This window comes from Sphaeramia orbicularis, unplaced genomic scaffold (genome assembly GCF_902148855.1).
Source record: "Sphaeramia orbicularis unplaced genomic scaffold, fSphaOr1.1, whole genome shotgun sequence".
NCBI classification, from domain to species: Eukaryota; Metazoa; Chordata; class Actinopteri; order Kurtiformes; family Apogonidae; genus Sphaeramia; species Sphaeramia orbicularis.
In genome coordinates, this window is record NW_021941464.1 from 199,223 (window position 1) to 218,870 (window position 19,648).

Consider the following 19,648-nt stretch of genomic DNA (forward strand, 5'->3'; position numbering starts at 1 on the left):
ACAACTGAAACTACACCTAGAACTACAACTGAAACTACAACTGAAACTACACCTACACCTAGAACTACAACTGAAACTACAACTGAAACTACACCTACACCTAGAACTACAACTGAAACTACACCTAGAACTACAACTGAAACTACACCTAGAACTACAACTGAAACTACACCTAGAACTACAACTGAAACTACAACTGAAACTACACCTACACCTAGAACTACAACTGAAACTACACCTAGAACTACAACTGAAACTACAACTGAAACTACACCTACACCTAGAACTACAACTGAAACTACACCTAGAACTACAACTGAAACTACAACTGAAACTACACCTACACCTAGAACTACAACTGAAACTACAACTGAAACTACACCTACACCTAGAACTACAACTGAAACTACACCTAGAACTACAACTGAAACTACACCTAGAACTACAACTGAAACTACACCTAGAACTACAACTGAAACTACAACTGAAACTACACCTACACCTAGAACTACAACTGAAACTACACCTAGAACTACAACTACACCTATGACTCCATCTGAAACTCCACCTCCATGGACTCCTCTGTGGATCTGCTTCAACTGTCATTTGTTCTCTCCACCAGATCAGACCAGATCAGTGTGTTGAAATTATTTTTATATTTCACCCAGTTCTATTTTTATTCCCACATTGTCAAGATATATATATGTATGTATATATATATATATATATATATATATATATATATATATATATATATAAATATATATATATATATATATATATATATATATATATATATATATATATATATATAAATATATATATATATGTATATATATATATATATAAATAAATAAATATATATATATATATATATATATATATATACTGACTCATGATTTTAAGAAATGTTCAGTACCACAGTACTAAAGGTAAAACAAATTAAAACACGTTAAAAAGAACTAATGAGGTAAACGTCTGGTACATGTGACCTTTGACCTGTGTGGTACATGTGACCTTTGACCTGTGTGGTACATGTGACCTTTGACCTGTGTGGTTCATCAGTTGTCCACCTCCAGAACCTTCCAGAGCTTTGTCCAAACCCTTTGAATTGTGCAGAACACAGCTGCAGCCTGTTCAGATGAAGGCGTGACAAGAATTAAAGGTGTTCTCCATCAATGTTCTGAGGTTTTTTTAAAGGTTTAATGCTTTATCAGAGCAAACGCACATGATATTATAAGATGAGCAGCACAAGATGACATGACCAACACAGAAGTACAGATGCAGAGTTTGGGTTTGGGTTCAGAGTGGGAGGGGTCTGCTGTCATCTGTACAAATCTGATAATGCAAATGAAAAACTGCATTTGTGAATGAATTCTATCAGTGCACAGGCTGCCAAACACAAGTCACCAAAGCGCACACAGGTGTCAGCTTTGACATGTGGAGTCCAGACCGTGGATACTGTTCTATTCACACCAGGGCTGTCAAACATGAGCCCCCAGAGGTTCCAGTCCCACCCCTGGGATGAATTTACAAAGAGCAAAAACTCCAGACTCATCTGAGTTGTGGTTCCACATCCAGACCAATAAGAACAGCAGAAGAACCCACACAGAAGAAGGACTGCACATTTACTACTGGGACTGATGGAAAAAGAATCTGACATTATGTCTGTAAATAATGACAACTGCACATGTTTGTCTGTGTTTTAGTGCAAAAATCACATTAAATGTTGAAACTCTTTCCATTTCCAAACTCTCCTGTACCAATAAAATGTGACTAACCTGAACAAATGTGTCCAACCTGAAATGTCTGTATTAAATTCAGTCCAGTTTGAACTCTTTTCTTCCTGTTCCTCAGTGTTTAGTGTCTTTGTAGATCTGATCCAGAATGCACATGGACTAATGAGAAGTGGAGGAAGAAGACTGAGAAAATTACACTGATTTATCTGAAGAAATGTCCGTTTTTTCAGGTTATTCACATCTGTTTTGTTTGGATAGTTTATAAAAGTCAGTATTTTCATCATTTAAGGTTTTTTTTTTCACTCAAACACAGACATAAATGTGCAGTTGTCATTCTTTCTGGGTTCTTCTGTTCTTCTTTTCCTGGTTGGGTCCACTGCAGATCAGATCAGACTGAATGTGGAACCTGAAAGAACAGGAGTTTAGAACCCTGGGTTAGAGTGTTGAACTTAAAGCAGCAGCAGCAGCAGAACGTCTACGTTCACACGGTCGCAGAAGAACACGGTGGACCCTTTGTTTTCAGAACAGTGTCAGATGAAGCGGTTCTATGTGGGCGTCAGTTTGGCTGATGTGGCTCCAGCTCAGCAGAAGAAGAAGGGCATCCACAGGAAGGACCTCATGGCCACCCCGGCCGTCATACCGGCCACCAGACCCAGGACCACGCTCTCAGCCAGGTCATCGTAGGGGTCTCTGTGGACCACCACCTGATGGGTACCTGCAGCACACACAGAGCCAGGACCATGAGGATGGGGAACAGGAAGGCCCAGGTCAGCCCACGGCCCCTCCCCCTTACCCCTTACCCCTCCCCCTTGGCCCTTACACTTAGCACACCCCTCGGAATGGAGTCGTAAGGATGTGTCTGTCAACCACGGACCGCAGAAACACGACGGAGAACAACCTGGAACAGCAGGGAACGGAGCATCACATGACAGGTTCTATACAGGCACCACAGGTTCTATACAGGCACCACAGGTTCTATACAGGTACAGTAGGTTCTATACAGGTACAGTAGGTTCTATACAGGCACCACAGGTTCTATACAGGTACAGTAGGTTCTATACAGGTACCACAGGTTCTATACAGGTACAGTAGGTTCTATACAGGTACAGTAGGTTCTATACAGGCACCACAGGTTCTATACAGGTACAGTAGGTTCTATACAGGTACAGTAGGTTCTATACAGGCACCACAGGTTCTATACAGGTACAGTAGGTTCTATACAGGTACAGTAGGATCTATACAGGTACCACAGGTTCTATACAGGCACCACAGGTTCTATACAGGCACCACAGGTTCTATATAGGTACAGTAGGTTCTATACAGGTACAGTAGGTTCTATACAGGCACCACAGGTTCTATACAGGCACCACAGGTTCTATACAGGTACAGTAGGTTCTATACAGGTACAGTAGGTTCTATACAGGTACCACAGGTTCTATACAGGTACAGTAGGTTCTATACAGGTACAGTAGGTTCTATACAGGCACCACAGGTTCTATACAGGCACCACAGGTTCTATACAGGTACAGTAGGTTCTATACAGGTACAGTAGGTTCTATACAGGTACCACAGGTTCTATACAGGTACAGTAGGTTCTATACAGGTACAGTAGGTTCTATACAGGCACCACAGGTTCTATACAGGCACCACAGGTTCTATACAGGTACAGTAGGTTCTATATAGGTACAGTAGGTTCTATACAGGTACCACAGGTTCTATACAGGCACCACAGGTTCTATACAGGCACCACAGGTTCTATACAGGTACAGTAGGTTCTATACAGGTACAGTAGGTTCTATACAGGTACCACAGGTTCTATACAGGTACCACAGGTTCTATACAGGTACAGTAGGTTCTATACAGGTACCACAGGTTCTATACAGGTACCACAGGTTCTATACAGGCACCACAGGTTCTATACAGGTACAGTAGGTTCTATACAGGTACAGTAGGTTCTATACAGGCACCACAGGTTCTATACAGGCACCACAGGTTCTATACAGGTACAGTAGGTTCTATACAGGTACAGTAGGTTCTATACAGGTACCACAGGTTCTATACAGGCACCACAGGTTCTATACAGGCACCACAGGTTCTATACAGGTACAGTAGGTTCTATACAGGTACAGTAGGTTCTATACAGGTACCACAGGTTCTATACAGGTACCACAGGTTCTATACAGGTACAGTAGGTTCTATACAGGTACCACAGGTTCTATACAGGTACCACAGGTTCTATACAGGTACAGTAGGTTCTATACAGGTACCACAGGTTCTATACAGGTACAGTAGGTTCTATACAGGTACAGTAGGTTCTATACAGGTACCACAGGTTCTATACAGGTACCACAGGTTCTATACAGGCACCACAGGTTCTATACAGGCACCACAGGTTCTATACAGGTACAGTAGGTTCTATACAGGTACAGTAGGTTCTATACAGGCACCACAGGTTCTATACAGGTACCACAGGTTCTATACAGGTACAGTAGGTTCTATACAGGTACAGTAGGTTCTATACAGGTACCACAGGTTCTATACAGGTACCACAGGTTCTATACAGGCACCACAGGTTCTATACAGGTACAGTAGGTTCTATACAGGTACCACAGGTTCTATACAGGCACCACAGGTTCTATACAGGTACAGTAGGTTCTATACAGGTACAGTAGGTTCTATACAGGCACCACAGGTTCTATACAGGTACAGTAGGTTCTATACAGGTACAGTAGGTTCTATACAGGTACCACAGGTTCTATACAGGTACCACAGGTTCTATACAGGCACCACAGGTTCTATACAGGTACAGTAGGTTCTATACAGGCACCACAGGTTCTATACAGGCACCACAGGTTCTATACAGGTACAGTAGGTTCTATACAGGCACCACAGGTTCTATACAGGTACCACAGGTTCTATACAGGCACCACAGGTTCTATACAGGTACCACAGGTTCTATACAGGTACAGTAGGTTCTATACAGGTACCACAGGTTCTATACAGGCACCACAGGTTCTATACAGGTACAGTAGGTTCTATACAGGTACCACAGGTTCTATACAGGTACCACAGGTTCTATACAGGCACCACAGGTTCTATACAGGTACAGTAGGTTCTATACAGGTACCACAGGTTCTATACAGGTACCACAGGTTCTATACAGGCACCACAGGTTCTATACAGGTACAGTAGGTTCTATACAGGTACCACAGGTTCTATACAGGTACCACAGGTTCTATACAGGCACCACAGGTTCTATACAGGTACCACAGGTTCTATACAGGTACCACAGGTTCTATACAGGCACCACAGGTTCTATACAGGTACAGTAGGTTCTATACAGGTACCACAGGTTCTATACAGGTACCACAGGTTCTATACAGGTACCACAGGTTCTATACAGGCACCACAGGTTCTATACAGGTACAGTAGGTTCTATACAGGCACCACAGGTTCTATACAGGTACCACAGGTTCTATACAGGCACCACAGGTTCTATACAGGTACCACAGGTTCTATACAGGCACCACAGGTTCTATACAGGTACCACAGGTTCTATACAGGTACCACAGGTTCTATACAGGCACCACAGGTTCTATACAGGGACCACAGGTTCTATACAGGCACCACAGGTTCTATACAGGCACCACAGGTTCTATACAGGTACAGTAGGTTCTATACAGGCACCACAGGTTCTATACAGGTACCACAGGTTCTATACAGGCACCACAGGTTCTATACAGGTACCACAGGTTCTATACAGGTACAGTAGGTTCTATACAGGTACCACAGGTTCTATACAGGCACCACAGGTTCTATACAGGTACCACAGATTCTATACAGGTACAGTAGGTTCTATACAGGCACCACAGGTTCTATACAGGTACCACAGGTTCTATACAGGTACCACAGGTTCTATACAGGTACAGTAGGTTCTATACAGGCACCACAGGTTCTATACAGGTACCACAGGTTCTATACAGGTACAGTAGGTTCTATACAGGTACCACAGGTTCTATACAGGCACCACAGGTTCTATACAGGTACCACAGGTTCTATACAGGCACCACAGGTTCTATACAGGTACAGTAGGTTCTATACAGGCACCACAGGTTCTATACAGGCACCACAGGTTCTATACAGGTACCACAGGTTCTATACAGGCACCACAGGTTCTATACAGGTACAGTAGGTTCTATACAGGTACCACAGGTTCTATACAGGTACCACAGGTTCTATACAGCTACCACAGGTTCTATACAGGTACAGTAGGTTCTATACAGGTACCACAGGTTCTATACAGGTACAGTAGGTTCTATACAGGTACCACAGGTTCTATACAGGTACAGTAGGTTCTATACAGGTACCACAGGTTCCATACAGGTACAGTAGGTTCTATACAGGCACCACAGGTTCTATACAGGTACAGTAGGTTCTACACAGGCACCACAGGTTCTATACAGGTACCACAGGTTCTATACAGGCACCACAGGTTCTATACAGGTACAGTAGGTTCTATACAGGCACCACAGGTTCTATACAGGTACAGTAGGTTCTATACAGGCACCACAGGTTCTATACAGGTACCACAGGTTCTATACAGGTACAGTAGGTTCTATACAGGTACCACAGGTTCTATACAGGTACAGTAGGTTCTATACAGGTACCACAGGTTCTATACTGGCACCACAGGTTCTATACAGGCACAGTAGGTTCTATACAGGTACAGTAGATTCTATACAGGCACCACAGGTTCTATACAGGTACAGTAGGTTCTATACAGGTACAGTAGGTTCTATACAGGCACCACAGGTTCTATACAGGTACCACAGGTTCTATACAGGTACAGTAGGTTCTATACAGGTACCACAGGTTCTATACAGGTACCACAGGTTCTATACAGGTACATTAGGTTCTATACAGGTACCACAGGTTCTATACAGGTACCACAGGTTCTATAAGGGTACCATAGGTTCTATACAGGCACCACAGGTTCTATACAGGTACCACAGGTTCTATAAGGGTACCACATGTTCTATACAGGTACAGTAGGTTCTATACAGGCACCACAGGTTCTATACAGGTACCACAGGTTCTATACAGGTACAGTAGGTTCTATACAGGTACCACAGGTTCTATAAGGGTACCACAGGTTCTATACAGGTACAGTAGGTTCTATACAGGTACCACAGGTTCTATACAGGTACCACAGGTTCTATACAGGTACAGTAGGTTCTATACAGGTACCACAGGTTCTATAAGGGTACCATAGGTTCTATACAGGCACCACAGGTTCTATACAGGTACCACAGGTTCTATAAGGGTACAGTAGGTTCTATACAGGTACCACAGGTTCTATACAGGTACCACAGCTTCTATAAGGGTACCACATGTTCTATACAGGTACAGTAGGTTCTATACAGGTATCACAGGTTCTATACAGGTACAGTAGGTTCTATACAGGTACCACAGGTTCTATACAGGTACCACAGGTTCTATAAGGGTACCACAGGTTCTATACAGGTACCACAGGTTCTATAAGGGCACCACAGGTTCTATACAGGCACCACAGGTTCTATACAGGTACAGTAGGTTCTATACAGGTACCACAGGTTCTATACAGGTACCACAGGTTCTATACAGGCACCACAGGTTCTATACATGTACCACAGGTTCTATACAGGTACAGTAGGTTCTATACAGGCACCACAGGTTCTATACAGGTACCACAGGTTCTATACAGGTACAGTAGGTTCTATACAGGTACCACAGGTTCTATACAGGTACAGTAGGTTCTATACAGGCACCATAGGTTCTATACAGGTACCACAGGTTCTATACAGGTACCACAGGTTCTATACAGGTTCAGTAGGTTCTATACAGGTACCACAGGTTCTATACAGGTACCACAGGTTCTATACAGGTACAGTAGGTTCTATACAGGTACCACAGGTTCTATACAGGTACCACAGGTTCTATAAGGGTACCACAGGTTCTATACAGGTACCACAGGTTCTATAAGGGCACCACAGGTTCTATACAGGCACCACAGGTTCTATACAGGTACAGTAGGTTCTATACAGGTACAGTAGGTTCTATACAGGTACCACAGGTTTTATACAGGTACCACAGGTTCTATACAGGCACCACACGTTCTATACACGTACCACAGGTTCTATACAGGTACAGTAGGTTCTATACAGGCACCACAGGTTCTATACAGGTACCACAGGTTCTATACAGGTACAGTAGGTTCTATACAGGTACCACAGGTTCTATACAGGTACAGTAGGTTGTATACAGGCACCACAGGTTCTATACAGGTACAGTAGGTTCTATACAGGTACCACAGGTTCTATACAGGTACAGTAGGTTCTATACAGGTACCACAGGTTCTATACAGGTACCACAGGTTCTATAAGGGTACCATAGGTTCTATACAGGTACCACAGGTTCTATACAGGTACCACAGGTTCTATAAGGGTACCATAGGTTCTATACAGGTACCACAGGTTCTATACAGGTACAGTAGGTTCTATACAGGTACCACAGGTTCTATAAGGGTACAGTAGGTTCTATACAGGTACCACAGGTTCTATACAGGTACCACAGGTTCTATAAGGGTACCATAGGTTCTATACAGGCACCACAGGTTCTATACAGGTACCACAGGTTCTATAAGGGTACCACAGGTTCTATACAGGTACCACAGGTTCTATAAGGGTACAGTAGGTTCTATACAGGTACCACAGGTTCTATACAGGCACCACAGGTTCTATACAGGTACAGTAGGTTCTATACAGGTACCACAGGTTCTATACAGGTACAGTAGGTTCTATACAGGTACCACAGGTTCTACACAGGTACAGTAGGTTCTATACAGGTACCACAGGTTCTATACAGGTACAGTAGGTTCTATTCAGGTACCACAGGTTCTATACAGGTACCACAGGTTCTATACAGGTACAGTAGGTTCTATACAGGTACCACAGGTTCTATACAGGTACCACAGGTTCTATACAGGTACAGTAGGTTCTTTACAGGTACCACAGGTTCTATACAGGTACAGTAGGTTTTATACAGGTACCACAGGTTCTATACAGGTACCACAGGTTCTATACAGGTACCGTAGGTTCTATACAGGTACCACAGGTTCTATACAGGTACAGTAGGTTCTATACAGGTAACACAGGTTCTATACAGGTACCACAGGTTCTATACAGGTACTGTAGGTTCTATACAGGTACTGTAGGTTCTATACAGGTACCACAGGTTCTATACAGGTACAGTAGGTTCTATACAGGTACCACAGGTTCTATACAGGTACAGTAGGTTCTATACAGGTACCACAGGTTCTATACAGGTACCACAGGTTCTATACAGCTACCACAGGTTCTATACAGGTACAGTAGGTTCTATACAGGTACCACAGGTTCTATACAGGCACCACAGGTTCTATACAGGTACAGTAGGTTCTATATAGGTACAGTAGGTTCTATACAGGTACCACAGGTTCTATACAGGTACAGTAGGTTCTATACAGGTACCACAGGTTCTATACAGGTACCACAGGTTCTATACAGGTACAGTAGGTTCTATACAGGTACCACAGGTTCTATACAGGCACCACAGGTTCTATACAGGTACAGTAGGTTCTATACAGGTACCACAGGTTCTATACAGGCACCACAGGTTCTATACAGGTTCTGTAGGTTCTACACAGGTGCTGTAGGTTCTACACAGGTGCTGTAGGTTCTACACAGGTGCTGTAGGTTCTACACAGGTGCTGTAGGTTCTACACAGGTACCGTAGGGGTTCAGGTCAGGTCAGTTCAGTTTGTGTGTCTGTACCAGTTGTTGGTGTGGTTGGGTCACTCTGTCTTTTCTAAAGGGTACAGGTCTGCAGTTCACCACCTGTCTGAACTGCTCCACAGTTCGTCTGACTGACGTTCTGTCTGGAAATGTGTTGTGCTTGTTTTCCACTCAGTTGGACTGAGCAGGATGTTCTGCTCCTCTGCTGTTCCATGTGTCCAGGTGGGTTCAGACCTGGTCCAGCTCCAGGTGGGTTCAGACCTGGTCCAGCTCCAGGTGGGTTCAGACCTGGTCCAGCTCCTGGTGGGTTCAGACCTGGTCCAGCTCCAGGTGGGTTCTTACCTGGTCCAGCTCCAGGTGGGTTCAGACCTGGTCCAGCTCCAGGTGGGTTCTTACCTGGTCCAGCTCCAGGGGTGATGTAGACGGTGCGGTAACTGCTGATGGGGACGGCCTGGTAGGAGTCATCGTATGGATCATATGAGAAAACCTGGAAGGAGAAGATGAAACTGAAGTCACACTGACACTGAACAGACGTGTGTGTGTGTGTACGTGTGTACGTGTGTGTGTACATGTGTGTGTGTTTGTGTGTGTGTACATGTGTGTGTACATGTGTGTGTGTTCGTGTGTGTATGTGTGTGTGTGTACGTGTGTGTACGTGTGTGTGTACGTGTGTGTGTGTGTGTGTGTACATATGTGTGTTTGTATGTGTGTGTGTGTGTGTGTGTGTGTGTACATATGTGTGTGTGTACATGTGTATGTACGTGTGTGTGTACATATGTGTGTGTGTACGTGTGTGTGTGTGTGTGTGGGGGGGTACTCACCGGGTTCCTTCTGGTCTCCAACAGGGTCAGTTTCCACGCTCTGAAAAGAAGAGGACAGACATGAGGACACAGACATGAGGACACAGACATGAGGACATGAGGACACAGACATGAGGACATGAGGATAAAGACATGAGGACACAGACATGAGGACATGAGGACACAGACATGAGGACACAGACATGAGGACACAGACACAGACATGAGAACATGAGGACACAGACATGAGGACATGAGGACACAGACATGAGGACACAGACATGAGGACATGAGGACACAGACATGAGGACACAGACACAGACATGAGAACATGAGGACACAGACATGAGGACATGAGGACACAGACATGAGGACATGAGGACACAGACACAGACATGAGAACATGAGGACACAGACATGAGGACATGAGGACACAGACATGAGGACATGAGGACACAGACATGAGGACATGAGGACACGGACATGAGGACACAGACATGAGGACACAGACATGAGGACATGAGGATAAAGACATGAGGACACAGACATGAGGACATGAGGACACAGACATGAGGACATGAGGACACAGACACAGACATGAGAACATGAGGACACAGACATGAGGACACAGACATGAGGACATGAGGACACAGACATGAAGACAGACACAGACATGAGGACACAGACATGAGGACATGAGGACAAAGACATGAGGACATGAGGACACAGACATGAGGACATGAGGACACAGACATGAGGACACAGACATGAGGACATGAGGACACAGACATGAGGACATGAGGATAAAGACATGAGGACACAGACATGAGGACATGAGGACACAGACATGAGGACATGAGGACACAGACACAGACATGAGAACATGAGGACACAGACATGAGGACACAGACATGAGGACATGAGGACACAGACATGAGGACACAGACATGAGGACATGAGGACACAGACATGAAGACAGACACAAACATGAGGACACAGACATGAGGACAAAGACATGAGGACACAGACATGAGGACATGAGGACACAGACATGAGAACATGAGGACACAGACATGAGGGGACAGACACAGACATGAGGACACAGACATGAGGACATGAGGACAAAGACATGAGGACATGAGGACACAGACATGAGGACATGAGGACAAAGACATGAGGACATGAGGACACAGACATGAGGACACAGACATGATGACATGAGGACACAGACATGAGGACACAGACATGAGAACATGAGGACACAGACATGAGGACACAGACATGAGGACATGAGGACACAGACATGAGGACACAGACATGAGGACATGAGGACACAGACATGAGGATACAGACATGAGGACATGAGGACACAGACATGAGGACACAGACATGATGACATGAGGACACAGACATGAGGACATGAGGACACAGACATGAGGACATGAGGACACAGACATGAGGACAGACACAGACATGAGGACACAGACATGAGGACATGAGGACAAAGACATGAGGACATGAGGACACAGACATGAGGACATGAGGACAAAGACATGAGGACATGAGGACACAGACATGAGGACATGAGGACACAGACATGAGGACATGAGGACACAGACATGAGGACACAGACATGAGGACATGAGGACACAGACATGAGGACACAGACATGAGAACATGAGGACACAGACATGAGGACACAGACATGAGGACACAGACATGAGGACATGAGGACACAGACATGAGGACACAGACATGAGGACACCTACATGGACTCGTCCTCACTGTTGGCACACAGGTTCACAGTGGACCCGTCTCTGAGCTGGACCACGATCAGGTTCTCTCTGGGGTTGGTCTCTGGTGGACTCACATCTGTGTCACAGGGACAGGGTCAGAGCCTGGACTTATTCAGGACCTGGACTGATTTGTCCATCTCTCTCTCTCTGTCTTTATATATATGTATATATATATATATATATATATATATATATATATATATATATATATATATATATATATATATATATATATATATATATATATACACATACATACATATACACATTTTAAATAATTGTAAAGTAGGTGTTTTTTCAAATTCCTTTAATTTTCCAAATGTAATAGAATTTCCAAACCTCCTTTTCTTGTTTTGTCTGTTCCTCCTGTTCTCAAACTGACGTCGGTTCTGGTCCAGACTCTGCTGACAACCACAGCCAGTGGAACCACAGCCAGTGGAACCACACCTAACCACAGCCAGTGGAACCACAGCCAGTGGAACCACACCTAACCACAGCCAGTGGAACCACAGCCAGTGGAACCACACCTAACCACAGCCAGTGGAACCACAGCCAGTGGAACCACACCTAACCACAGCCAGTGGAACCACAGCCAGTGGAACCACACCTAACCACAGCCAGTGGAACCACAGCCAATGGAACCACACCTAACCACAGCCAGTGGAACCACACCTAACCACAGCCAGTGGAACCACAGCCAATGGAACCACACCTAACCACAGCCAGTGGAACCACAGCCAGTGGAACCACACCTAACCACAGCCAGTGGAACCACACCTAACCACAGCCAGTGGAACCACAGCCAATGGAACCACACCTAACCACAGCCAGTGGAACCACAGCCAGTGGAACCACACCTAACCACAGCCAGTGGAACCACAGCCAGTGGAACCACACCTAACCACAGCCAGTGGAACCACAGCCAATGGAACCACACCTAACCACAGCCAGTGGAACCACACCTAACCACAGCCAGTGGAACCACAGCCAATGGAACCATACCTAACCACAGCCAGTGGAACCACAGCCAGTGGAACCACAGCCAGTGGAACCACAGCCAATGGAACCACACCTAACCACAGCCAGTGGAACCACACCTAACCACAGCCAGTGGAACCACAGCCAATGGAACCACACCTAACCACAGCCAGTGGAACCACAGCCAATGGAACCACACCTAACCACAGCCAGTGGAACCACAGCCAGTGGAACCACACCTAACCACAGCCAGTGGAACCACAGCCAATGGAACCACACCTAACCACAGCCAGTGGAACCACACCTAACCACAGCCAGTGGAACCACAGCCAATGGAACCACACCTAACCACAGCCAGTGGAACCACAGCCAATGGAACCACACCTAACCACAGCCAGTGGAACCACAGCCAATGGAACCACACCTAACCACAGCCAGTGGAACCACACCTAACCACAGCCAGTGGAACCACAGCCAATGGAACCACACCTAACCACAGCCAGTGGAACCACAGCCAATGGAACCACACCTAACCACAGCCAGTGGAACCACAGCCAATGGAACCACACCTAACCACAGCCAGTGGAACCACAGCCAATGGAACCACACCTTACCACAGCCAGTGGAACCACAGCCAGTGGAACCACACCTAACCACAGCCAGTGGAACCACACCTAACCACAGCCAGTGGAACCACAGCCAGTGGAACCACACCTAACCACAGCCAGTGGAACCACACCTAACCACAGCCAGTGGAACCACAGCCAATGGAACCACACCTAACCACAGCCAGTGGAACCACACCTAACCACAGCCAGTGGAACCACAGCCAATGGAACCACACCTAACCACAGCCAGTGGAACCACACCTAACCACAGCCAGTGGAACCACACCTAACCACAGCCAGTGGAACCACAGCCAATGGAACCACACCTAACCACAGCCAGTGGAACCACAGCCAGTGGAACCACAGCCATCTCCAAACAGTTCCTTTGGTGCTGGTGTTCGTTCCTGTTCAGTGGCTGCTCTCAGGTCAGTTCTGCTGCAGGTCTCAGAGCGTAGACTGTGTCTGTTATGGATCCACATAAAAACAGTCTAGTGGTCTGAAGTCTGGAGAACTGGACCAACAGGTGGACTGGACCAACAGGTGGACTGAATGGGGGGGTTTGGGTGAAGACCCTCCACATTCTCCAGACCTCAGACCAGTAGACTTCCAGAGTCTGGACCAGAACCGACGTCAGTTTGAGAACAGGAGGAACAGACAAAACAAGAAAAGGAGGTTTGGAAATTCTATTACATTTGGAAAATTAAAGGAATTTGAATAAACACCTACTTTACAATTATTTAAAGTGTGTTTACTTTGTTTTTGGGGACACCCAAACACAGCAGCGAAGACTGCGAAACTCCACCATGATTATGCAACACCAACCAAGCTTGCTATGCTTGGTTGTAGTTTAATTTTAGTTGTAGTTTTAGTTTTAGTTTAGTTGTAGTTCAGTTTTAGTTCAGTTGTAGTTTAGTTTTAGTTCAGTTGTAGTTTAGTTGTAGTTCAGTTGTAGTTTAGTTGTAGTTTAGTTTTAGTTCAGTTGTAGTTCAGTTTTAGTTTAGTTGTAGTTCAGTTGTAGTTTAGTTGTAGTTTAGTTTTAGTTCAGTTGTAGTTTAGTTGTAGTTTAGTTGTAGTTCAGTTGTAGTTTAGTTGTAGTTCAGTTGTAGTTTAGTTTTAGTTTAGTTTTAGTTCAGTTGTAGTTTAGTTTTAGTTCAGTTGTAGTTTAGTTGTAGTTTAGTTTTAGTTCAGTTGTAGTTCAGTTGTAGTTTAGTTGTAGTTCAGTTGTAGTTCAGTTGCAGTTTAGTTGTAGTTCAGTTGTAGTTTAGTTTTAGTTCAGTTGTAGTTTAGTTTTAGTTTAGTTGTAGTTCAGTTGTAGTTCAGTTGTAGTTTAGTTTTAGTTCAGTTGTAGTTCAGTTGCAGTTTAGTGGTAGTTCAGTTGTAGTTTAGTTGTAGTTCAGTTTTAGTTCAGTTGCAGTTTAGTTGTAGTTCAGTTGTAGTTTAGTTTTAGTTCAGTTGTAGTTTAGTTGTAGTTTAGTTTTAGTTCAGTTGTAGTTCAGTTGTAGTTCAGTTGCAGTTTAGTTGTAGTTCAGTTGTAGTTCAGTTGTAGTTTAGTTGTAGTTTAGTTTTAGTTCAGTTGTAGTTTAGTTGTAGTTTAGGTTTAGTTCAGTTTTAGTTTAGTTTTAGTTTAGTCGTAGTTCAGTTGTAGTTTAGTTTTAGGTCAGTTTTAGTTCAGTTGTAGTTTAGTTTTAGTTCAGTTGTAGTTCATTTGCAGTTTAGTTTTAGTTCAGTTGTAGTTCAGTTGTAGTTTAGTTGTAGTTTAGTTTTAGTTCAGTTGTAGTTTAGTTGTAGTTTAGGTTTAGTTCAGTTTTAGTTTAGTTTTAGTTTAGTCGTAGTTCAGTTGTAGTTTAGTTTTAGTTCAGTTTTAGTTCAGTTGTAGTTTAGTTTTAGTTCAGTTGTAGTTCATTTGCAGTTTAGTTTTAGTTCAGTTGTAGTTCAGTTGTAGTTTAGTTGTAGTTTAGTTTTAGTTCAGTTTTAGTTTAGTTGTAGTTCAGTTGTAGTTTAGTTGTAGTTTAGTTTTAGTTCAGTTGTAGTTTAGTTGTAGTTTAGTTTTAGTTCAGTTTTAGTTTAGTTGTAGTTCAGTTTTAGTTTAGTTGTAGTTTAGTTGTAGTTCAGTTGTAGTTTAGTTGTAGTTTAGTTTTAGTTCAGTTGCAGTTTAGTTGTAGTTTAGTTTTAGTTCAGTTACAGTTCAGTTGTAGTTTAGTTTTAGTTCAGTTGTAGTTTAGTTTTAGTTCAGTTGTAGTTTAGTTGTAGTTTAGTTTTAGTTCAGTTATAGTTCAGTTGTAGTTTAGTTTTAGTTTAGTTTTAGTTTAGTTTTAGTTTAGTTGTAGTTTAGTTTTAGTTCAGTTATAGTTCAGTTGTAGTTTAGTTGTAGTTTAGTTGTAGTTTAGTTTTAGTTTAGTTGTAGTTCAGTTGTAGTTTAGTTTTAGTTCAGTTGTAGTTTAGTTGTAGTTTAGTTTTAGTTCAGTTTTACTTCAGTTGTAGTTTAGTTTTAGTTCAGTTGTAGTTTAGTTGTAGTTTAGTTTTAGTTCAGTTGTAGTTTAGTTGTAGTTTAGTTTTAGTTCAGTTTTAGTTTAGTTGTAGTTTAGTTTTAGTTCAGTTTTAGTTTAGTTGTAGTTTAGTTTTAGTTCAGTTTTAGTTTAGTTGTAGTTTAGTTTTAGTTCAGTTGTAGTTTAGTTGTAGTTTAGCTTTAGTTCAGTTTTAGTTCAGTTTTAGTTCAGTTGTAGTTTAGTTTTAGTTCAGTTGTAGTTCAGTTGCAGTTTAGTTTTAGTTCAGTTGTAGTTCAGTTGTAGTTTAGTTGTAGTTTAGTTTTAGTTCAGTTGTAGTTTAGTTGTAGTTTAGTTTTAGTTCAGTTTTAGTTTAGTTTTAGTTTAGTCATAGTTCAGTTGTAGTTTAGTTTTAGTTCAGTTTTAGTTCAGTTGTAGTTTAGTTGTAGTTTAGTTGTAGTTTAGTTTTAGTTCAGTTGTAGTTTAGTTGTAGTTTAGTTTTAGTTCAGTTTTAGTTTAGTTGTAGTTCAGTTTTAGTTCAGTTTTAGTTTAGTTGTAGTTTAGTTGTAGTTCAGTTGTAGTTTAGTTGTAGTTTAGTTTTAGTTCAGTTGAGGTTTAGTTGTAGTTTAGTTTTAGTTCAGTTACAGTTCAGTTGTAGTTTAGTTTTAGTTCAGTTGTAGTTTAGTTTTAGTTCAGTTGTAGTTTAGTTGTAGTTTAGTTTTAGTTCAGTTATAGTTCAGTTGTAGTTTAGTTTTAGTTTAGTTTTAGTTTAGTTGTAGTTCAGTTGTAGTTTAGTTTTAGTTCAGTTGTAGTTTAGTTTTAGTTCAGTTGTAGTTTAGTTGTAGTTTAGTTTTAGTTCAGTTTTAGTTCAGTTGTAGTTTAGTTTTAGTTTAGTTTTAGTTTAGTTGTAGTTCAGTTTTAGTTTAGTTTTAGTTCAGTTATAGTTCAGTTGTAGTTTAGTTGTAGTTTAGTTGTAGTTTAGTTTTAGTTCAGTTGTAGTTTAGTTGTAGTTTAGTTTTAGTTTAGTTTTAGTTCAGTTGTAGTTTAGTTTTAGTTTAGTTGTAGTTCAGTTGTAGTTCAGTTGTAGTTTTAGGTTCTGGTTCTGGCAGGTCCACTGTACCTCCACACTCCAGGCCTGACCTGACGTCCACACATCCGGTCTTCAGGCTGATGCGATGCTCCAGCTCTCGTCTGCGCTCAGTTTTATAGAAGCAGAGGCTGCCGTCGATCCACAGATCGCACCAGTTCAACTTCCAACGCCTGAAGATGGAAGCTGAAACAGAAACCACCACTGTTGGTCTGAAGCAGATGGAGTCAGGACCCACATCATGTCTGTCAGGAACTGGACTCATTCTGAGTCTGAAATGTGGACCAAACCCTTCTGGTCCAGCAGAGTCCACTACAGTCCACAGCTGATGAAAGCAGATCTGAGTGTTCCAGCGTCTGCTGCTCAGTCTGGTCTGGAGAACAGGTTCACCACAGACCAGGGTCCGTTAGCAACAGGGTCCAGAGAACAGGTCTGAACTATTTATTTACACCTTATGACGGTATATACGGGTCACAGAAAAAATAAAAAATAAAATAAATAAATAAATAAAATAAATAAAAAATACTTTCACTATGACCATAAAGTCGTAAAATACTGAGATAGAACCCATAATTTTATGAGAATAAAGTCAAGTACCAAAAAAGTCCAAATTTTACAAGAATGAAGTCGTAATAATATGACAATAAGGCCGTCCTATGTGGAGAATTAAACCATAAAGGCTCGGAACGGCCCCAGGGCACGCTGGAGGTCCAGGTTCACAGAGGTCCAGGTTCAAGGAGGTCCAGGTTCAAGGAGGTCCCACTGCACACTAGAGGTCCAGGTTCAAGGAGGTCCCACTGCACACTGGAGGTCCAGGTTCACAGAGGTCCAGGTTCAAGGAGGCCAACAGGACAAAATCCTCTGCAAAAAGCAGAGATGAAATCCACTGGTCCCCAAACCGGACCCAAACTGGACCCAAACCGGACCCAAACTGGACCCTGGCTGCACCTGTCCATAAAGATTATGAACAGAACCGGTGCCAAAGGGGACCCCTGGAACCTGGACCAGGTCTGACTACTGTTGGGAATGAGAACCAGACTCCTCCTGCAGTCACTCAGGGACCACACTGACCTGCAAACTGCATTCAATTCTATATTTATATATAATCACCACAACTGTACATATATACACACAGACACTCTGAGAACTCCAAGGATGATGATATAGACTATATTATATTATATATGTTTTAATAGATTGTATATATTATATTACATTAATTATATATATTACATTACATATTATATGTATTACATAGATAATATATATTATATTTTTAAAATTTTATATGTGTGTGTGTATCTATCTATCTATCTATCTATCTATCTATCTATCTATCTATCTATCTATCTATCTATCTATCTATCTATCTATCTATCGCTCTCTCTCTATATATGTTGTATATGTGTAGGTGGTGTACTCACTCTGCCTCCATAACCATCCAGACCTCAGCAGGGCCATCCTGTGCTGCTTTGGTCCCAGTTGAATCCACTGAATGAAGGTTCACAGTTGAATAAACGTTGGTGTTGAATGTGTTCTCAGCTCCCTGGGGCTGTTTACTGTCCCTCTGTCCGTCCCTCTGTCCGTCCCTCTGTCCGTCCCACAGACACAGCAGTAGATTAATGTGGATCAGACCTGGACTCAGACCCACTCCCAGGATCCTGCTGGATTAGGGTTCAGGCCTGGGTCTGCAGCGCTCCTCTAACTCCTCCTCTAACTCCTCCTCTAACTCCTCCTCTAACTCCTCCTCTTTTCCAGTCCGTTCCTCTGGAACCCACTGGGATGTGCTCTGTACTGGTCTGATGGTCAGTGTCTGTGATCAGTGTCTGTGGTCAGTGTCCAAACGTCCAGTGTGTGAGGACATAACATGTTAATCCGGTCCTGACGTAACCACAGGAGGATTAGCCTCATTTACTCTAACACTGACAGAGTCCACTTTAACACTGACAGAGTCCACCTGAAACAGCAGGCATGTTCCTTCAGTGTTCCCTCAGTTCTCTGGTGTTCCTTCAGTGTTCCTTCAGTGTTCCTTCAGTGTTCCTTCAGTTCTCTGGTGTTCCTTCAGTGTTCCTTCAGCGTTCCTTCAGTTCTCTGGTGTTCCCTCAATGTTCCCTCCGTTCTCTGGTGTTCCCTCAGTTCTCTGGTGTTCCTTCAGTGTTCCCTCAGTTCTCTGGTGTTCCATCAGTGTTCCCTCAGTTCTCTGGTGTTCCTTCAGTGCTCCCTCAGTTCTCTGGTGTTCCATCAGTGTTCCCTCAGTTCTCTGGTGTTCCATCAGTGTTCCCTCAGTTCTCTGGTGTTCCTTCAGTGCTCCCTCAGTTCTCTGGTGTTCCATCAGTGTTCCCTCCG

The 19,648-nt window shown here is 43.2% G+C and overlaps 1 protein-coding gene across 1 annotated transcript; it reads right to left on the bottom strand.

Annotated features, from left to right (window-relative positions):
• Nucleotides 1-2,230: 2,230 nt before the first annotated feature.
• Nucleotides 2,231-18,856, bottom strand: plekhb1 (pleckstrin homology domain containing B1). Its single transcript, XM_030129571.1, has 6 exons — nucleotides 18,727-18,856; nucleotides 17,336-17,488; nucleotides 12,120-12,222; nucleotides 10,372-10,411; nucleotides 9,947-10,037; nucleotides 2,231-2,454 (listed from the first exon to the last, which is right to left on the bottom strand). Exons 1-6 carry the CDS (start codon nucleotides 18,761-18,763, stop codon nucleotides 2,321-2,323), a joined length of 558 nt encoding a protein of 185 aa, XP_029985431.1. The 5' UTR covers nucleotides 18,764-18,856; the 3' UTR covers nucleotides 2,231-2,320.
• Between the last annotated feature and the right edge of the window lie 792 nt (nucleotides 18,857-19,648).

What these genes read in the sequence shown, in the direction of transcription:
- plekhb1 (XM_030129571.1), bottom strand. Translation starts at nt 18,763, where the DNA reads ATGGCCCTGCTGAGGTCTGGATGGTTATGGAGGCAGA. An exon ending in GTCAGGCCTGGAGTGTGGAG is followed by an intron (nt 12,223 to 17,335) that starts GTACAGTGGACC and finishes CCTGTGACACAG; the next exon opens with ATGTGAGTCCACCAGAGACC. An exon ending in TGGAGACCAGAAGGAACCCG is followed by an intron (nt 10,038 to 10,371) that starts GTGAGTACCCCC and finishes TTCTCCTTCCAG; the next exon opens with GTTTTCTCATATGATCCATA.